Here is a 20,353-nt window from a genome sequence, read left to right as displayed (position 1 = left end):
TATTTGCCTATTGAGATTTTTTTTTAAAAGGAAAGGAAAACTCCCCACTGTCCTTGAACAGAAAGCATCTATGTCTGAATTGCCTTTGAGGACCTACCTCTCCTTAGTAGCAGCCTCACATATGTGCCTTCCTCAGCTGGCATTTGTTTGTCTTTACCTAAGGGATTGTTCTCTCTCCTTCCTCCTTGAAAGGCCATTTCCTTTTTCTCCTCAAATCCCAAGACAAGTTCCTTTTGATTCAGTCATTGGCAAAAGGAAAGTCCCAATGACAGAAGCTAACAGGACCTAGAGTTGTTATCTGACAGTTAGTGACGTTTGAAACCCTTTAACTTTCTATTGCCTTTGAGTGATAGCCAAGTCTCTGGGCAGAACACAGAATTAAGATGCCTACATATATTCCCTTTTTTGTGTACCTAAAACCTCAAGATTTGGTTTAAGAATCTCTTTAGTGTACATTTACAGTTAATTGATCCCTTTTTCTAATAATAATTTAATGCTTTCTAAACAATGTATGGTCATTGTTGAAAATATAAAAAACAGTCAAATAAAATTAATAAAATTTGTACTGTCCTTAATTTCAATAATATATACTCATTATAAACATAGACCATAGTTAAATAATAATATTCAAATTATCCATAAGCTCAACACCTAGAAAGAACCACTATTAAAATCTCCTTCTCTCTGTATGTATGCATACACATATATGATACACAGATGTATCCACACACATTTTTAAACATAATATTGTACATGTCATTTATTAGCCTACTTTTTCACTTTATAATATATAATAAACACAAACACTTCCATTTTATATTCTTTTAAATTATTCTTTCACAGTATTATTTCAAGGGCTGAATTACATTCCATTGTGAATTATATAATAATTCATTTACTCAGTTCACACTTGGTGCATATTTAAGCTGTTTGCAATTTCTTCCCTCATGAACGTAATTTTAGCAAGTACCCATGTAACTAGATTTTCAAAGCCCTGTGATTTTTTTCCCCCTTTAGGATAAATTCCTAGAAGTGGATTTGCTTGATCAAAAGATATGCAAAGTACAAATTAAGTCTTTTCATATGCATTGCCAAGTTGCCTCTTACGGATTTATTTTAATACTTACATATTGCTTTTCACTTATAAGCAATGTGCCTCATGAGCATATTCTGTCTCTTGTTTACTTCCCTTGATCTCTGGGAATGCTGAGGGTCATGGGATGTTATGAATTGCCATTGTGCTACCTGATGGCTGTGTAAGCAGAGATGAATCCATGTCAGACACATACTTGTGTCTGCCTTGCTGGGATTCATCCTGACAGAGAGGCCCCTATGATCATCCCTTAGGCCTCAGGGTGGAAAGAGCCAGCCAGAGTTTCAAATCTCAAATCAGGTGCCATGCAAGCAATAGCTAAAGGGGCACATTGCTGGTGTTTCACATGACAGACTTCTTGTCTATTCCTGAGAATCAACATTTTCACCAAGGTTATTTCACAAATGGTCATGTTCTTGCCATATTTGCTATACAAGATGCTGCTACAAAGAAATCACCATGGGGTGGGGGTATGTGCAATGGTTACTGTAAACTTAAAAGTGAAAGTGAAGTCGCTCAGTCGTGTCCGACTCTTTGCGACCCCATGGACTGTATGTAAGCTACCACGCTCCTCCGTCCATGGGATTTTCCAGGCAAGATTTACTGGAGTGGGTTGCCATTTCCTTCTCCAGAGGATCTTCCCAACCCAGGGATCAAACCCAGGTCTCCCGCATTGTAGGCAGACGCTTTACCATCTGAGCCACCAGGGAAAAGGGAGCATGAATATGTTATGGTCATATATACATCATGAATGCATGACATATGGTCACCTTCCCATTACTGTTCCTATCACAGCACATTGCTCCTAGTAGGCAGTAAATTAACATCAGTCAAAAATTAAATGGATAACTCAATGAATGCTGTCTGTTATTCTGGATGTGTAAAAGTGTTTATGTATGGTTGGAGTACTTGAGACTTTAGCCACGGCTGGGGTGAAGCCACATTCTTCTTGAAACTTAGTTAAGTCTCCAAAAAGATATGAGTGGAACCAGAAATGTGAGTCAGCAAGAGTAAGACTAAAAATAATTACAAATATCACAGTTCTGTCAATTACTTGTGAGTAAGGTGAGAGGGATGGCCCAATTAGGACTGGGAAATTTGAAAAATATTGACAATGACAACCCTAATTAATCCTGGAAATTTTGGTGTTTACTTTTTTAAAGGATCAGATTGGCAACAAATCTTTTGTGATAGGAAATAAGACTATGCCCATTAGCGGGGAATCAAAAATCTCTTTGGAATGCTGCCTGATCTCTTCCGTCCTTTGCTTCCTCCCTCTCTCTCTCTCTCTCTCACACACACACACGTATATATATACACACAATACTTCTTTGATGATATGCAGGAGATACTAATTATTTGGCATTCTTAGAAAAGAATCTGTATTCATTATCTATTGCTGCATCACAAATTACCCCAAAATTACTATTTTGGTAGCTTAAAATAGTACACATTTTTCATCACATCACTTCTGTGTATCAGGAATCCTTATATGGCATAACTGGGCCCACCATATCAGGGTTTCTAAGAAGGCCACAGTCCTCTCAAGACTAACTTAGAAGGATTTGCTTCCTAGCTCACTCATGAGGTTGTTGGACCCATGTTGGACTGGGGCCTCAGTTCCTCATTGTCTGTGGGTCAGAGATCTCCCTCAGTTCCTTGCCAAGTGGCCTCTCCTTAGGGCATCTCTGTGGAGGGAATATCATATCTGGATTTATAGTATGAGCACATGAAAAGGCAAGAGAGAGAGAGTACAAGTGAGAAGATAGGAAGTCACAGTGATTTGTAAGTTTTGCTATTTTCAGTTGAGAATGTAACATCCAATCATTTTTTTGTATTCAATTTTTAAACAACTTGCTATGGTGGTCCAGGCATACTCAAAGGAGATGGGTTATACATGGGTGTGGATACCAAGAGGTGGAGATCCTTGGGGCCATCTTAGAAGTTTGCCTGCCACAGGACCCATGAAGGGGGAGTGGGTATATCTCTCTGTCTACTTATCTGTCCATCCTTCCAGCCATCTACCTATCTCTGCATATTTATTAAGATTTTACTACTTAAATAAATAGCACATGGGAAATATCTGCAGCACAGATTAGCTTTATAGACCTTGATTGCCTCAAAACTGATTATTCATTCCACTATTTCTTCATCCTCTGTCCTCCATAGATAGCACCTTGCTTGGTATCAGGTTGAGAAGGATATGATGGCAGCAGCAGCAAGACCAACAAACTTTTACTGCACAACTAACTTCCCTGTTTTAGGAACACACAAGGACTAAAAGGAGATTAAGTTCATCTATCTGTTTTTTTTTTAAAAAAATTAATTAGCATTTATTGAGTGTGTCCTCCACTTACCCACGCAAAACATTTCAGAAATACGAAAGATGAATATGAATCTCATTGAATGTTTGTTTAGTTAAAGTCATTAAAGGATGTCCAGAGCCCATGCTCATGGGGAGATTCTAGATTTGCCTGAGCAAAGAGGAGGTGCTCCCCAGTTTGGTCCCCCTATACAAGTCCTTCCCCCAACAGCTCTCCACTGCAATGCAGCTGTGTTGACCCTTGATGGTAAGCTCATGTCGTCAACACAGCCAGCTTGGACAGTGGTTCTCCAAGTTGGTGCTGGGCTACCAACATCAGCATCAGCTGGAAAATTGTTAAAGATGCATATTCTCAGGCCCATTCCTGACACCAAATCAAAATTTCTAGGGGTGGGGTCCAGCAATCTGTGTATTAAGAAGCTTTACAAGTGACTTGGTTTGAGAGCCATTGACACAGAATATCTTTTGCCCTTCAGTTCAGTTCAGTCGCTCAGTCGTGTCCGACTCTTTGTGACCCCATGAATCGCAGCACACCAGGCCTCCCTGTCCATCACCAACTCCCGGAGTTTACCCAAACTCATGTCCGTTGAGTTGGTGATGCCATCTAACCATCGCATCCTCTGTCGTTCCCTTCTCCTCCTGCCCTCAATCCTTCCCAGCATTAGGGTCTTTTCCAATGAGTCAACTCTTCGCATCAGGTGGCCAAACTATTGGAGTTTCAGCTTCAACATCAGTCCTTCCAATAAACACCCAGAATTGATCTCCTTTAGGATGGACTGGTTGGATCTCCCTGCAGTCCAAGGGACTCTCAAGAGTCTTTTCCAACACCACAGTTCAAAAGCATCAATTCTTCGGTGCTCAGCTTTTTTCACCGTCCAGCTCTCACATACATACATGACCACTGGAAAAACCATAGCCTTGACTAGACGGACCTTTGTTGGCAGAGTAATGTGTCTGCTTTTCAACATGCTATCTAGGTTGGTCATAACCTTCCTTCCAAGGAGTAAGTGTCTTTTAATTTCATGGCTGCAATCACCATCAGCAGTGATTTTGGAGCCCAAAAAAATAAAGTCTGACACTGTTTCCACTGTTTCCCCAGCTATTTCCCATGAGGTGATGGGACCAGATGCCATGATCTTAGTTTTCTGAATGTTGAGCTTTAAGCCAACTTTTTCACTCTCCTCTTTCACTTTCATCAAGAGGCTCTTTAGTTCTTCTTCACTTTCTGCCATAAGGGTGGTGTCATCTGCATATGTGAAGTTATTGATATTTCTCCCGGCAATCTTGATTCCAGCTTGTGTTTCTTCCAGCCCAGCGTTTCTCATGATGTACTCTGCATATAAGTTAAATAAGCAGGGTGACAATATACAGCCTTGACGTATTCCTTTTCCTATTTGGAACCAGTCTGTTGTTCCATGTCCAGTTCTTACTGTTGCTTCCTGACCTGCATACGGGTTTCTTACCTGGATTCAAATTCCAAGATGGGATTAGGATCTAAGCCCCCTATATATGCGGATTTAGAAATCACCCCCTTTCCACTGTCTTTCAGCTGTTGGTTGCTTCTCCATACTTTCCCCTTTGGCCTTCTATGTAGCCCACTGTACCTGCTGTACATGCACTCTTGCTCTGATCTTCAAGTCACTGTTAAATAAAATTCAAGAAGCTGGCCACCTCACTTTGGAGAAAGATGCACAAATACCAATGTGTGGTCAGAATGATCCAGGTGGAGATAAATGTTGGCAGAATCCAGGGAAGGATGATTTTGTTTCAGATAGGATGATTGCAGAAGGTATTACAGAAGAGACAACACTTGATCTGACCTTTCGAAGATGAGAAGCATTTTAATAGACTGAGAAGCAAGGGAATTAGTGTTTTGACACATACCTGAAGTGACAGGCAGAGTTGTATGCTTGGAGGTAGAACTCTGGAGATATAGCCACTAGAATTCTAGCTTTTCCCAACTTGTAGCATTATCTGTTGTCACCTGGATTCATTCTGATCTGCCTCAACATTCCTTTAAGAAAGCCTATTGTCCAGATTTTTCTCTCCTTTCTCATCTCTTAACTGTTCTGAATTTTCTCCTTCATGAGATTAGCATCTTATAAACAAGCTGGAGCAGGCACATTCAGAGCTAATGCAGACGATTTGAGAGTTAATAGTCTGAGTAAGACTTAATAGTTAAAATCATATGAAGGCAATTTCACTTTGGTCTTAGTCTAGTAAGTCATCAGAGCAGGCTTATCATCTTATGTGTCTGGGTAGTGAGTTGAGGAGTTTGGTTGGAAAACAGGAGGGAAGTGGGTGTTAAGAAAAGTTTTTAATTTCCAAAAAAGGGAAAGAGCCCAGAGGAGATAAATGAGCATTAGTGATCTTGCTTTACTTAGACTGTCATGATGGATTAGTGAGCCTTTCTTTAACAGTGATTCTTAAGAGGGGAAAATTTTGTCCCCAAGGGGACATTTAGTAGTATCTGAAGACATTTTTGCTTGTCACAATGGGGGCAAGGAGCTGCTGGCATCTAACAGACAGAGGAGAGGGATGTGGCTAAACATTCTACAATACATAGAACAACCCTTCCCCCTACCCAACACCAAAGAATTACCCCATCTAACATGCCAGTAGTGCTGAGGATGAGAAGCCCTGGATGAAAAATACACTCCACGCCAATCAGACTGGCTGAAATAAAATATAGTGACACATTGAGTGCTGGCAAGGATGTGGAGATACAAGAGGATCACTCATGCACTGCTGGTGGGAATGTATGAATGGTATAGTCATTCAGAGAAACAGTTTCATGGTTTCTTGTACAACTCTACCTGTAATCATCATAAGACTTAGCAATTGCATTCTTGGGCATTTAATCAAGAGAAATGGAAATGTATGTTCCTACATAACCTGGGCACAAATATTCAAAGAAGCTCTATTCATAATAACCCCAAACTGGAAATAACACAGATGGTCTTCAATGTGTGAATGGTAAAACAAACTATGCTACTTCTGAAAGGTTGCTGCTGCGAAGCTGTGTGCTACGCCGGGATTCATGATCTCAGGAGGAGAGGATTTCGACCTGGGGCCAGAGACCAGGCTTGATCACTGGAGCTTTCAGAATTTTATTAAAGTATAAGAGAGACAGAGAAAGCTTCTGACATAGGATAGGTATCAGAAGGGGGCAGAAAGAATGCCCACTCGCTAGTTTTTGGCAAGGTATTTTATGTCAGTTAGCAAGCTTCTAATCAGATAAAAGAAATACCTCAAGGCTGAGGGAATTTCTCCAGGCCCCTCTCCCACAATATACATTTTTGAGATAGGACGGCACAAGGTGTGTCATCCCTGGCCATAAAAAACTCACATGAGTATTGGTTTGTTGAGCCATTATCAGCCCAAGGTTTGAGAAAAGAAAATAAATTAGTCTTAGGCGGAACCATTTTGAAGAAGGGCAGATTCCAAAGCAAATACATAGTTTCATTAACAAAGGTTAAGAAAAACATTTCCATAAGAAAAATGCATTGGTTAGTTCAAGGCAGAACCAGGTGCCTTCAACACAGAATTAAAAGAAGCTTCTTTTAATTTTGTGTAGACAAGGAAAAAAAAAACATCTGCCACTTGCAGTTTATTTCCTCCTGCCCCTTGGGGACCTGTGGCCTTCCTACCAGTTACCCTCTCACATCCATACCATAGAATATCACTTAGCAGTAAAAATAAGAGACTATGGATACGTGCAACAGCTTGGACGCATCTCCTGAGAATTATGCTGAGTGCAAAAAGCAAATCCCAAAAGGCTAAATGCTATAGGATTCCATTTATCTAACATTCTTGACATGTTATATAAGTGGAATGTATAAGTGGAGAATAGACTAGTGATTGCCAGGTGTTAAAGACAGGGAAACAAGACAGGGGAGCAGGTGGAAGGTAGATGTGCTTTGAATAGGGCAATACAGAGGATTCTTGTGGTGACAGAACTATTCAGGATGCTGACTATAGTGGTGGCTAGACAAATCTACCCATGTGATAAATTTGAATGGAACTAAATACACACACACATATACACACACACTAATGAGTACAAGGGAAATAGCCTGGTTGTGACATTGTATTTTGGCTTTTGTTGTTATTATTCAGTCACTCAGTCGTGTCTGACTCTTTGCGACCCCCTGGACTGCAGCACACCAGGCTTTCCTGTCCTTCACCATCTTCCAGAGCTTGCTCAAACTCCTGTCCGTTGAGTCGGTGATGCCATCCAACCATCTCCTCCTCTGTCGTCCCCTTCTCTTCCTGCCTTCAATCTTTTCCAGCATCAGGGTCTTTTCTAATGAGTCGGCTCGTCGTATCAGGTGGCCAAAGTACTGGAGCTTCAGCTTCAGCATCAGTTCTCCCAATGAATATTCAGGGTTGATTTCCTTTAGGATTGACAGGTTTGATCTCCTTGCAGTCCAAGGGACTCCCAAGAGTCTTCTCCAGTACCACAGTTCAAAAGCATCAAATCTCTGTACTCAGCTTTCTTTATGGCCCATAAATGGGTCTCATATCCATACATGACTACTGGAAAAACCATAGCTTTGACTATACAGACCTTTATCAGCAAAGTAATATCTCTGCTTTTTAATATGCTGTCTAGGTTGGTCATAGCTTTTCTTCCAAAGAGCAAGCATATTGTAATTCCATGGCTGCAGTCACTGTCCACAGTGATTTTGGAGCCCAAGAAAATAAAATCTGTCGCTGTTTCCATTGTTTCCCCATCTATTTGCCATGAAGTGAAGATATTTGTTTTTTGAATGTTGAATTTTAAGACAGCTTTTTTTTTTTTTTTTATAAATTTATTTATTTTAGTTGGGGGCTAATTACTTTACAATATTGTAATAGTTTTTGCCATACATTGACATGAATCAGCCAGCTTTTTAACTCTCTTCTTTCACCTTCATCAACAGGCTCTTTAGTTCCGCTTTGCTTTCTGCCATAAAGGTGGTGTCACCAGTATATCTGACATTGATATTTCTCCTGGCTTTTTGGGACAAATTTTGGTTTTATAAGATATTATTGAGTAAGACTTAATAAAATGTACCTAGGATATCTCTGGAGAAGGCAATGGCACCCCACTCCAGTACTCTTGTCTGGAAAATCCCATGGATGGAAAAGCCTGGTAGGCTGCAGTCCATGGGGTTACTAAGAGTCAGACACGACTGAGCAACTTCACTTTGACTTTTCACTTTCCTGTATTGGAGAAGGAAATAGCAACCCACTCCAGTGTTCTTGCCTGGAGAATCTCAGGGACGGGGGAGCCTGGTGGGCTGCCGTCTATGGGGTCGCACAGAGTCAGACACGACTGAAGCAACTTAGCAGCAGCAGCAGCAGCAGCAGGATATCTCTATATCATTCCCTAAAACTGCAAGTGTATCTATAATTATCTCAAAAGAAAAAGTTAAAAAAAAAACAAAACTAGTTCAGATCCACATACTTTGAGAGTATGAATGGTTTGTTTTGCACAAGCTTTCAGGAGATTATAACCTTTCTTTTTCCTGCTCAAGGCCATTATGATTTTTGTCTTCTTTCCTGAAATTAAATGTAAGGCCTCAAGGTAAAACAAAATATATTCACTCTTATTGATGTTTTCTCAGTGTCATTAGATAGGAAAACTACAGTGATCCCCATCCACCTTGTCATCTTGGTTTACAAATGCCACTGTCCCTCCTAATTACACATGCCTCACTAAGCTAAGAAAACAGCCTGTTGACATCAATACAAACACAAAGCACTTGAAATAAAGTCATCTTCATCTCTAATATACTGTGATTCATAGAATGAAGGAAGAATATAAAATATATATAAAAGAGTGACATATAAAGAAAAGCAAAGTTCTAAAAATAGCTTTCACTCCAAGTTTTATATATTCAACATTGCTCATTAATATGCTTCCAGTTAGAATTCTGTAGACATTACTCACGTAAATGTTGAGCCTAATGTGTTTGTTCTATTAATTTGTCACTGTTATGTCTTTATTTCTTCTGTTCAGGATGAATGGTGATGTGCTAAACTGGTTCCCTCTCACAGCTGGACGATAACTTTGCTTCTAAATCAGAGCCACTACAATTCAGAGTGATGGATCAAAGATATAAACCTGCTTTGTAACATGGGGTATATTGCTGTTTCTGAAACTATAGGAGGTAGAAAGCAGCAGGAGAGTGTGAGGATAGGTGTTTCAGCTCCCTGATGGCAGATTTCCTTGACAAATGGAAGATAATCACAGTCTACACGTCAGGACAAGCTAGAACCAAGTGTCAGTGAGATTTCAGAAACACATCTGCAAAATCACACAGGGCAATGGCGCTGTGCGTCTATCAAAGGTGAAAGATAATGTCTCTTTAGTTAACAAGCGATATACTTAAGAGATTATTTGGTAAAAATTTTTGAGCATCAAATATGACTAAGGAAGGCTCAAGAATCCATTTGCTCGACTAAAAGTGACGTTTCTTTTCAGCACTGATTTTGATAACTGAATGAGTGTTTCTTATTGCCCAGGAAGATACTGAAGAATTGTTTGATGGTAGGGATCATTGTCTTGATACTGTTTTAATGGAAATGTCTCTATTTTATTATTTGGTACGAAATTTGTTCTTTGTCCCTGATAAATATGCTTGCTCCAGTTAAAGAGATATTTTTCTATTCATTACTTACTAATAATCTTATCCTGTATTTCTGTTTAATTTTAGCACATAAACCTATTAAAATTATCATATGGCTTTTTTCTCCTTCATGTGTAAATTGTTTCCTCATGTTGAACTATCCTCACATTTCTCATGTGTGATATATTATTCTTTTAGAATACACTTTAATATTCAATTTGCTACTGTTGGCAATATATTCATTAATGAGACTGGTCAATAATTTTCTTTCAAGGAGTAGGGCTGTCCTTATCTGATTAGCATGTCACCTTAGTTTCTTACAAATAAATTTGGACTTTTATCTTTTTCTTAGCTTTGGGACAGTTTACGTAGAACACATATAACCTTTTTAAAAAAAATATATGATAGTACTATTCCATAGAACTAGCTGGCATAATGGCTTGTGCAGGGCAAGGGAGAATTTTGATGATTTAAAAAAATTTTTTTTATGGTCTCCTCAGTCTTTTTAACTGTACTTGGGTCAGAGTTAATAATTTTTGTTTTCTTTGAAAACTATTCCAATCATGCATATTTTCAAAGCTATTGGCATGTAACTGTAATTCTTTCACATGATTTTGAATGCCTTGGGCAAACCATAATTTGAAAATACTTAACTATATTAGCTATTGTATCAAAAAAGTATCTATATTTAAGAAAGCTCATATCCTATCCTAGGTGTGGGAAAAATGAGGTCTCATTCTCTTAAGCATCCTCTAGTTTCAGTAAGGCTTGCTTTAAACACTTGGATGATGTGTATTGAAGGGAACCAAAAGCCTCTTCACTTCAAATTCTTTACTACTTCTTGATCTCAATAAGAATGAATTTCACCACTTAATCACTTCTTTAGAAGTAAAGTAAAAATGTGGAGGTAAAGTAAAAATATGCTTTATGGAAGAAGTGTCACACCCTCCATTCTGCCTTATCACAATTTTGTTTAGTCTGAACAGATCGCTGGACATCGTGGTGGGATATATACCCATGGATTTCAAAATCAATACAAATGGGCCCAAATGCTTGCCCTTGAGAAATATATCAATTCTTATTGTTTTATTCCAGACTTTGTATTCTAGATTTTATTCCATGCAGGCAACAAAACAAAGGCAACTTACACCTAATTTCTGCCTCAAATTTCCTTGCCTATTTGATTTTGGATGTTTAACCATGGATTGTGAACTTTAGCTAACTAAAACATTACCCCCTGAGTGGAAAATTCAGAATCCCCACACTAGATGTAGACTTGAGGGTGCATGAATGCCCACTGACCACAGACAAGCCAATGAAAAGTTAATTAAGTAAATAAGAACCAAATAACAGGGCCATCAGCATGCATAGAACCAAGAGCTTGGAAACTTAGTTATTCACTACCCTTGAAATTTGTATTGACTAAAATGCATCTTCATGGCTGCTTGGCATCCATCTACTTCCTTATTATAAACTGAGAGGATGGTTAGAACCGTCTAATAGCAAAGTTAATGAAACTAAGAAGTTAGTTTTCCTTAATTCTTAAAGATGGAGTCTAGGGACACCACTGCATAGAGTATACAGCTAAGAGCTAGTAGTCTGAAATTCAACTCACCACGTTTAGCTTTCTCCATGCATTGTCTTCAACTGCTCTAAGATTGAGCATAATACCTATTGATCCCTTTACCTCCCAGGGATTTTTTTTTCATAGTGTAATGAGCTGCTTGTGTAAAGTTCCTTAGAGAAAGCTACTGCTAAGATACAGCACTTCAAAATGCATGGAAAAAGAAATCAATCTCGGCCTTATCAAATAAGATGAGCCCACAGTCACATACCATTTCTTTGCATCCTGAGGAAAATCACACTTTTGGGGGGTTTTGTTTAAATCAAGGAAGCATTAAAGACTTGATCCCCTTTTCCCCATTAGTCCCAAGAAGATAGCAGCAGAGAAATCACAAGAGTGGAAATGCCCAGGTAGAAGAAAGCCAGGGGCTGTGCATGCATGCTAATACCTCGCCCAGGATGGTTCTGCAGGGGGAAATGAGAAGGCTGCATTTATTCCATCCACACCCCTCTGTAGCTCTAGTTGATGCTGAGAGGTGCTGCCCAGTTTGTCAGTTCCTAGAGGGAAAGGAGGCTGCCTGTTAGCTTACTTTACATCAAAGTGAAATTGACTACATTAGTCACGTGAGCTATATTTTGATGCTTCCTTTCAAATGTTTCAGAGAGTCTCCAGATTTGTTTCTGTTTCACCGACTTATTTAAAAGCGCACACACCTAATATATTAGCTTTGGTGTCTATTTCAGAACCAAAAAGAATGCCTGAGTTCAGAAGGAGTTGGCAAGTAAACATAATTCTTTCCAGCTTCTGCCTCTCAAATTAATTCCTCGCATTGGAACATATCCTAGACCAATGCTTTCCTGATGTTAAGGTGCACACAAACCCCACGGGGATTGTGCTAAAATGCAGAGTCTGACTCAGTAGCTCTACATTCCTAAACAACTCCCAAAGTGATAGCTGAACCGCTCGCCCACAGATCTTAGTATGAGGAGTGGAGCCATATTGTTGCACAGGGGTGCTATTCTTTAAAGGTCTTAGAATATTAAAAAAGAAAAAAAAAGGAAAGGAAAAGAAGAAATTAACTAGACAATGAAGGAAATAATGAAGGGAAGGTCTGGGTTTTCAGACAGTAAGTGAACAGCAAATAATTTACTACCACGGAGCCAAACACTGCAAATTGAAGGTATGGTGATGTGATGGGCTTGGGTAGCTGATCATTTAAGCTATGTACTATAAGAAAATAGAACTAGTAGAGAAAAGCGGTAACTGCTCTGAACATGGATTCCATTTCAGTTGCCAGATGGATAGAGATTTTCACTCTCTCATGATTCTTCAGGTAATGAGAAAAAAAACTCCTAAAGTGTGACATTAATGGCCTTCAAGAGGCATTAGTGTTTAAAGAGTAAAAAAAAATGCTTTACTTCAAGGTTATTGGGGTTGGGAGGAGCATTTCAAATTAGCGGGAATGGGAATAGCAAAGTGTGACGCAGAACTTTCCTTCTTAAGTGGGCCAGTTGATGAACTATTCAAGTCTGTTTATAATCATCCAAATGTTCTAAGACATGAGGATGTATCACAGCATTAGATTAGCTTGAATCTTGGAAGGAAATGTCAGAAGGAATCTTCCCTGCTCTGTTTCCTTGAGGTGAGAAAAGGACTGTTGGATGGATATGGAAGGAGGGATTGGTCTCTCTTTACCTTTGAGTAAAAGTGTTGAACACTTGGGTTTAATAAAAACAAGCACTGGACAGAGAGTCAGAATATCTGAGTTCCAGGGCCAATGTCTCTAAAGTTTCTTTCTTGACAGGATTAATCGAAATTAGTGTTTCTCAAAGTGTGACAGGATGTTAGTTGAAGTTATGTGGAAAAATGCTGTCTGTGGTCAAATGAGGTATGCAGATTTTGGGTAAGGTACACTTAAACAGGTTTCATTAGAAGCAAGCTTCTTGCATTCTTTATGTGGAGCCTCTGAATATGAAGAGCAGGATTTACCCCACTTATTTGATTGTGGAACCCTTTTTGTTGTTCAGTCACTAAGTCCTGTCTGACTCTTTGCGACCCAACGGACTGAAGCATGCCAGGCTTCCCTTTCCTTCCCCATCTCCCAGAGTTTGCTCATATTCACATCCATTGAATTAGTGATGCCATCCAACCATCTCATCCTCTGCTGCCCTCTTCTCCTTTTTACAAAGACCATTTCAAAAGATTAATGTTCTACAGAATTTACTTTGAGAAATAAAAATGCTTTCTAAGGCTACTTCCATTTTTGATATAATATCCTATTCAGTTGTGTCCAACTCTTAGCAACCCCATGGACTGCAGCCCACCAGGCTCCTTTGTCCATGGAATTCACCAGGCAAGAATACTGGAGTGGGTGGCCATTCCTTTCTCCAGGGAATATTCCCAGCCCAGGGACCTAACCTGGGTCTCCTGCATTGTAGGCAGATTCTTTACCGTCTGAGCCACCAGGGAAGCCTACAATATCCTACTATGGAAGTTAAATTGGGAATATCTAGAAATCATACCTACATCAAAAACTGAAATTAAAAAAGTGAGGTTTATACTATTTTTAATTTCTTACTGTTTTAACTTGATAAAATTTGTTTTAAAAAATAGCCTCTTAATCTAATTCCAAAATTAATGTACTTTTATTATAGAATTTTGTTTGAAAAATAGGGAATAACACAAAAACTTATAATTATTAAGCATCACAACCACTAATACTTTAGTAGAGAATCCTTCTAAAGTCAAAGTATATCCTATACTCTTCTCATCCTTGTCAGGATTTTTACCTCCCATTCAGCAGATCTCATATTCTGGTTTGCATATGGTCATGTTGCTTTCATATTTGGCCCATTTTTTAAAATAAGGGCCTTCAAATACAAAATTTTCTGATATAAGATAAAATACTGAAGCTTAAAAATAGTCTCAAAATGAAAGATAGCAATAAATTGCACAGTAGAAAATTAGCTTCATCATTATAGTCAGTACATTATTCTTATCATCTAAAAGGCTGAATTCTTGTCATATCTGAATATTCCTTGGCAGTGGCATCCAATTTATTTGTATATTTATACCCTATCCTGTTGCAGACATAATTGATGGTGACTGTCTGTCTTTAAATTGACTCCAATAATTAAAACTCATCAGCTTTAAGATATTGAGAACCCATAGCCTCTTAAACATCTCTGAGGGTAGAAGATGATGATTTTCATTTTATACATTCATCGAAATACCAGGATTAATCATAATATTTGAATAATAGTCTTCACATTGGGTGCTTTATTGAAACGGTGAGAACAAAATTCTAGAAGATTTTGTTTATAATCCTGCCTTTAAAAATGAGGAATCCACACAATGACCCCTGGGGTTGCCTTTTAGCTTGTTTTGAATCTTTCTATTATAAAAACAAGTTATTGAAGGAAGAAATGGTGGGTATTTTTTCCCTTAAAATGTATTTTTCCCCATTAACACTGTGCACTCCTTATTTTCTGAGAAGCCTATCTTACAAAGTTGTGTTATGGATATTTAAGGGACAAATCACAGGTTTTTGACTGGAGAGGAGTATTATTGATTTTCTATGATTAAGGGATAAAGAGAAGATTGTGCAATGCCCTTCTTCCTTTGCCAACTACTGGTATTTTGACTGTAAACATAAAAATATATTTCCCTTTAATACACTTAAAAATTAACCATGAATCTAAGAATTAGAGGTAGTAATGGTTCAGATGGTTTGCCGTCAGCTGAGGCCTACAGATGGCTTAAGGATGAATGATCAGGCTCTTTTCCTAAGAATTTTTATTTTTAATAATTGATGCCGAGTATGTTTTGCCACCACTGTTTCCCACTTACTTTTCTTTTTGATCAAACACATTAATGAAAATAGATCTAATAAATCATGTGCAAAAACAGAAAAGTGCTTAATTAACATGTGTGGCCCTGATTGATGGTGACAGAAAGCAGTAGTAGTGCAGAGCAGGCTCACAAGGGCACCTGCAACCAACGTGGTATTGCAGTATCTTGAACAAACAGAAGGCTGAGAGCATAATACATGGAATCTATTCTCACTTAAGTACTAGTCGTGACACTACAGATCACAATGTGATTATAGTCGTCTTTCTTCTTTTTGACTCAGAGGCTCTGTGCTCTTGGCCTGGGGGATCTAACCAGTATGTGGGAAACATAAGCCAACAAATGCTGGGGTAGGCTATTACTAATCGTAACAGCCAATATTGATTGAAGACTTATGACATTCTTGTGGCTCAGCTGGTAAAGAATCTGCCTGCAATGAGAGACCTGGGTTTGATCCCTGAGTTGGGAAGATCCCCTGGAGAAGGGAAAGGCGACCCACTCCAGTATTCTGGCCTGGAGAATTCCATGGACTGTATAGTCCATGGGGTCACAAAGAGTCAGACATGACTGAGTGACTTTCACTGTATCACATTCTAGGGAATCTGCTGTGTGTCTTAAAAGATTTCTCAGCCATAAAAAGGAATGAAATCATGCCATTTACAGCAACATAGATGGGCCTAGAGATTATCATACTAAGTGAAGGAAGTCAGAGGAAGATGAATATCTTATGATATCACTTATATATGGAATCTAAACTATAATAGGAATGAACTTATTTATGAAACAGACTCACATAGAAAACAAACTTATGGTAACCAAAGGGGAGATTAATAGATACATATCACTATATATAAAATAATAAGACCCTACTGTATATAGAGCACAGAGAAGTATATTCAATATCCTGTAATAACCTATAATCCTGGCATCCAGGCCCATCACTTCATAGCAAATAGTTGGGGAAACAATGGAAACAGTGAGAGACTTTTTTTGGCGGGGGGCCAAAATCACTGCAGATGGTGACTGCAGCCATGAAATTAAAAGACGCTTGTTCCTTGGATGGAAAGCTATGACAAACCTAGACAGAGTATTGAAAAGCAGAGACATTATTTCACCAACAAAGATCCGTCTAGTCAAAGCTATGATTTTTCCAATAGTCATGTATGGGCGTGAGAGTTGTACTATAAAGAAAGCTGAGCACCGAAGAATTGATGCTTTTGAACTGTGGTGTTGGAGAAGACTCTTGGGAGTCCCTTGGACTGCAAGGAGATCCAAGCAGTTAATCCTAAAGGAAATCAGTCCTGAATATTCATTGGAAGGACTGATGCTGAAGCTGAAACTCCAGTACTTTGGCCATCTGATGCAAAGAACCGACTCACTGGAAAAGACCCTGATGCTGGGAAAGATTGAAGGCAGGAGGAGAAGGGGACGACAGAGGATGAGATGGTTGGATGGCATCACCGATGCGATGGACATGAGTTTGAGTAGGCTCTGGGAGTTGGTGATGGACAGGGAAGCCTGGCATGCTGCAGTCCATGGGGACGCAAAGAGTTGGTCACGACTGAGCAACTGAACTGAACTGAACTGAATAACCTATAATGGAAAAGAATCTGAAAAAGAATACACACACACACACACACACACACATAACTGAATCATTTTCCTGTACACCTGTACATCAATAACTAACATAGCACTAGAAACCAACTATATTTCAATAAAAAAAGACTGCCTCATTTAATGTTACAACAATGCATTTAGCTAGTGATCATTACTATCTTCATTTTATAAGAAAAAACCAATACATAGAGGTGGTAAGCAGTGGTCCAGATTACACAGCTAATAAATGAGGCAGTCTAGTCAATTTTATCCCATAGCCTCATTTCATTGATAGGAAGATGTTTTCCCATATATTTCCAGTTAATTTGAAATTCTGGGGGAGAATCATCAACTATTATAGATGTCCCTAGAATGGACTCACCTGAGAACCAACAAGGGTTGCAATAATTCAGTTTTATACATACACATTGAAAAAGTAGATTGCATTGCATGATTAAGACACAGCAACAACTTAATTTTGTTGTGTGAGAGTGGTAGACTATGGGTGAAGTTGGGAGTTCTTTTTTATTCTTTATCTTATGTTCCATTTTTTTTCTTTTTTGTGATGTGGTTTTGTTGCTTTTAAAATGAGAAGCAATGGAAGCCAGGCTTCTCAGGTGGCGCAGTGGTAAAGAAACTGCCTGCAATGCATGAGATGCCAGAGACGAGGGTTCAATAACTGGGCTAGGTAGATCCCTTGGGGGAGGAAATGGCAATCCACTCCAGTATTCTTGCCTGGAGAATTCCATCGACAGAGGAGCCTGGTGAGCTACAGTCCATGAGGTCGCAGAGAGTCAGACACAACTGAGCACATAATGGAAGCCACCAAATAAGTCCCTCACCTTAATCTGAAGTTGCTCAGAATGTATGACCAAATCAGCTTCATTGCTAAAATAGACTGCCTATGTTCCCAAATCAGCTTTGGGCTCTGGAATCAAGTTTGCCCCCTGCCCCCTATTGAAGATTCCTGGTTGTCTAGTCTGTTGCCGAAAGATATTCATGAAGACTTTCATAATTTCCTGCTTACAGATCCTTTCTAAGAGCACTGAGGAGGGTAAAATGGAGAAACTTTTGATAATCCTGCATAGCATCTCTTTTATAAAGGGCTGTTAGGTACATTTGGTTAAATGAGACAAACAGTCACTGGTTGGAACTCACAGATACAGATGAAGAAGGGGACTAATTCATACTTTGTACCACACCATACTTTGTATCACACATCAAACTTGAGGACCTTCAGGTCATGTGCATCATTTGTGTGTCGGGGATGTGAGGGGAAGGCCAATATATTGAATATCTCAGTTCTGCCAAATACTCACATATAGGAAGACAGCAGAGCTCCGGCAGCTAAAGTAAACCAGGGGATCACAAAGGATGTTCAGCAATTCCTTTAGTCCATGGGGAGAGGCAAAGAGCATCAGGTGTGTCCTAAAGTCAGAAAAAAAAATGTTCTAATAGGTGAAAGGAACACAGAAGAAATTAAAAAGAGGCCATAAGGAAATTGGAGAGGAGAGGAGATAAGGAGAGAGAATTACCCCTCTTCACCTGACCCTTTTCTTGTCAAGACATTTAAAAGTAACAACTGGAAGCTTTTTTTTTTCTTACCTGTTTGGAGCACACATCTAATTTCATTATAAACTGGGTTCAGTTCAGTTCAGTCACTCAGTTGTGTCCAACTCTTTGCGACCCTGTGGACTGCAACACGCCAGGCCTCCCATTCCATCACCAACTCTCAGAGTTTACTTAAACTCAAGTCCATCAAGACAGTAATGCTATCCAACCATCTCATCCTCTGTCATCCCTTTCTCCTGCCTTCAATCTTTACCAGCATCAGGGTCTTTTCCTATGAGTCAGTTCATCCCATCAGGTGGCCAAAGCATTGGAGTTTCAGCTTCAGCATCAGTCCTTCCAATGAATATTCAGGACTGATTTCCTTTAGGATGTACTGGTTGGATCTCCTTGCTCTCCAAGGGACTCTCAAGAGTCTTCCCCAACACCACAGTTCAAAAGCATCAATTCTTTGGCACTCAGCTTTCTTTATAGTCCAACTCTCACATCCATACATGGGCACTAGAAAAACCATAGCTTTGACTAGATGGACCTTTGTCAGCAAAGTAACATCTCTGCTTTTTAACATGCTATCTAGGTTGGTCATAGCTTTTCTTCCAAGGAGCAAGTGTCTTTTAATTTCATGGCTGCAGTCACCATCTGCAGTGATTTTAGAGCCCCAAAATATAAAGTCTCTCACTGTTTCCATTGTTTCCCTATCTATTTGCCATGAAGTGATGGGACTGGATGTCATGATCTTCATTTTTTGAATGTTGAGTTTTAAGCCAGATTTTTTACTCTCCTCTTTCATTTTCATCAAGACCCTCTTTAGTTCTTCTTTGCTTTCTGCCATAAGTGTGGTGTTATCTGCATATCTGAGGTTATTGACATTTCTCCCAGCAATCTTGATTCCAGCTTGTGCTTCATCCAGCCCGGCATTTTGGATGATGTACTCTGCATAGTTGTTAAATAAGCAGGGTGACAATATACAGCCTTGACATACTCCTTTCCCGATTTGAAACCAGTCTGTTGGTCCATGTTCAGTTCTAACTGTTGCTTCTTGACATGCATACAGATTTCTCAGGAGGCAGGTAAGGTAGTCTGGTACTGCTGTCTCTTTCAGAATTCTCCACAGTTTGTTGTGATCCACACAGTCAAAGGCTTTGGCATAATCAATAAAGCAGAAGTAGATGCTTTTCTGGAACTCTCTTGCTTTCTCAATGATCCAGCAGATGTTGACAATTTGATCTGTGGTTCCTCTGCCTTTTCTCAATCCAGCTTGAACATCTGGAAGTTCACAGTTCACGTACTGTTGAAGCCTGGCTTGGAGAATTTTGAGCATTACTTTACTAGTGTGTGAGATGAGTGCAATTGTGCGGTAGTTCGAGCATTCTTTGACATTGCCTTTCTTTGGGATTGGAATGAAAACTGACCTTTTCCAGTCCTGTGGCCACTGCTGAGTTTTCCAAATTTGCTGGCATATTGAGTGCATCACTTTCACAGCATCATCTTTCAGGATTTGAAATAGCTCACCTGGAATTCCATCACCTTCATTAGCTTTGTTTGCAGTGATGCTTTCTAAGGCCTACTTGACTTTGCATTCCAGGATGTCTGGCTCTAGGTGAGTGATCACACCATTGTGGTTATCTGGGTCATGACGATCTTTTTTGTATAGTTCTTCTGTGTATTCTTTCTACCTCTTCTTAATATCTTCTGCTTCTGTTAGGTCCATATCATTTCTGTCCTTTATTGTGCCCATC

The 20,353-nt window shown here is 39.3% G+C and overlaps 1 protein-coding gene across 1 annotated transcript in view; it reads right to left on the bottom strand.

The window, feature by feature from the left end:
- Positions 1-20,353, bottom strand: part of LOC145536274 (uncharacterized) — a 401,900-nt gene that overhangs the window by 37,126 nt on the left and 344,421 nt on the right. Inside the window, exon 6 of the mRNA XM_081565321.1 lies at positions 18,365-18,473. Coding sequence (XP_081421447.1) covers positions 18,365-18,473 — 109 coding nt within the window. The remainder of the gene's footprint in view (positions 1-18,364; positions 18,474-20,353) is intronic.

This window comes from Giraffa tippelskirchi, chromosome X, assembly GCF_054371585.1.
Source record: "Giraffa tippelskirchi isolate mGirTip1 chromosome X, T2T-mGirTip1v1.2.pri, whole genome shotgun sequence".
Lineage (NCBI taxonomy): Eukaryota > Metazoa > Chordata > Mammalia > Artiodactyla > Giraffidae > Giraffa > Giraffa tippelskirchi.
The sequence above is the reverse complement of the archived record's forward strand: the minus strand, read 5'-3'. Positions and strand labels throughout refer to the sequence as shown.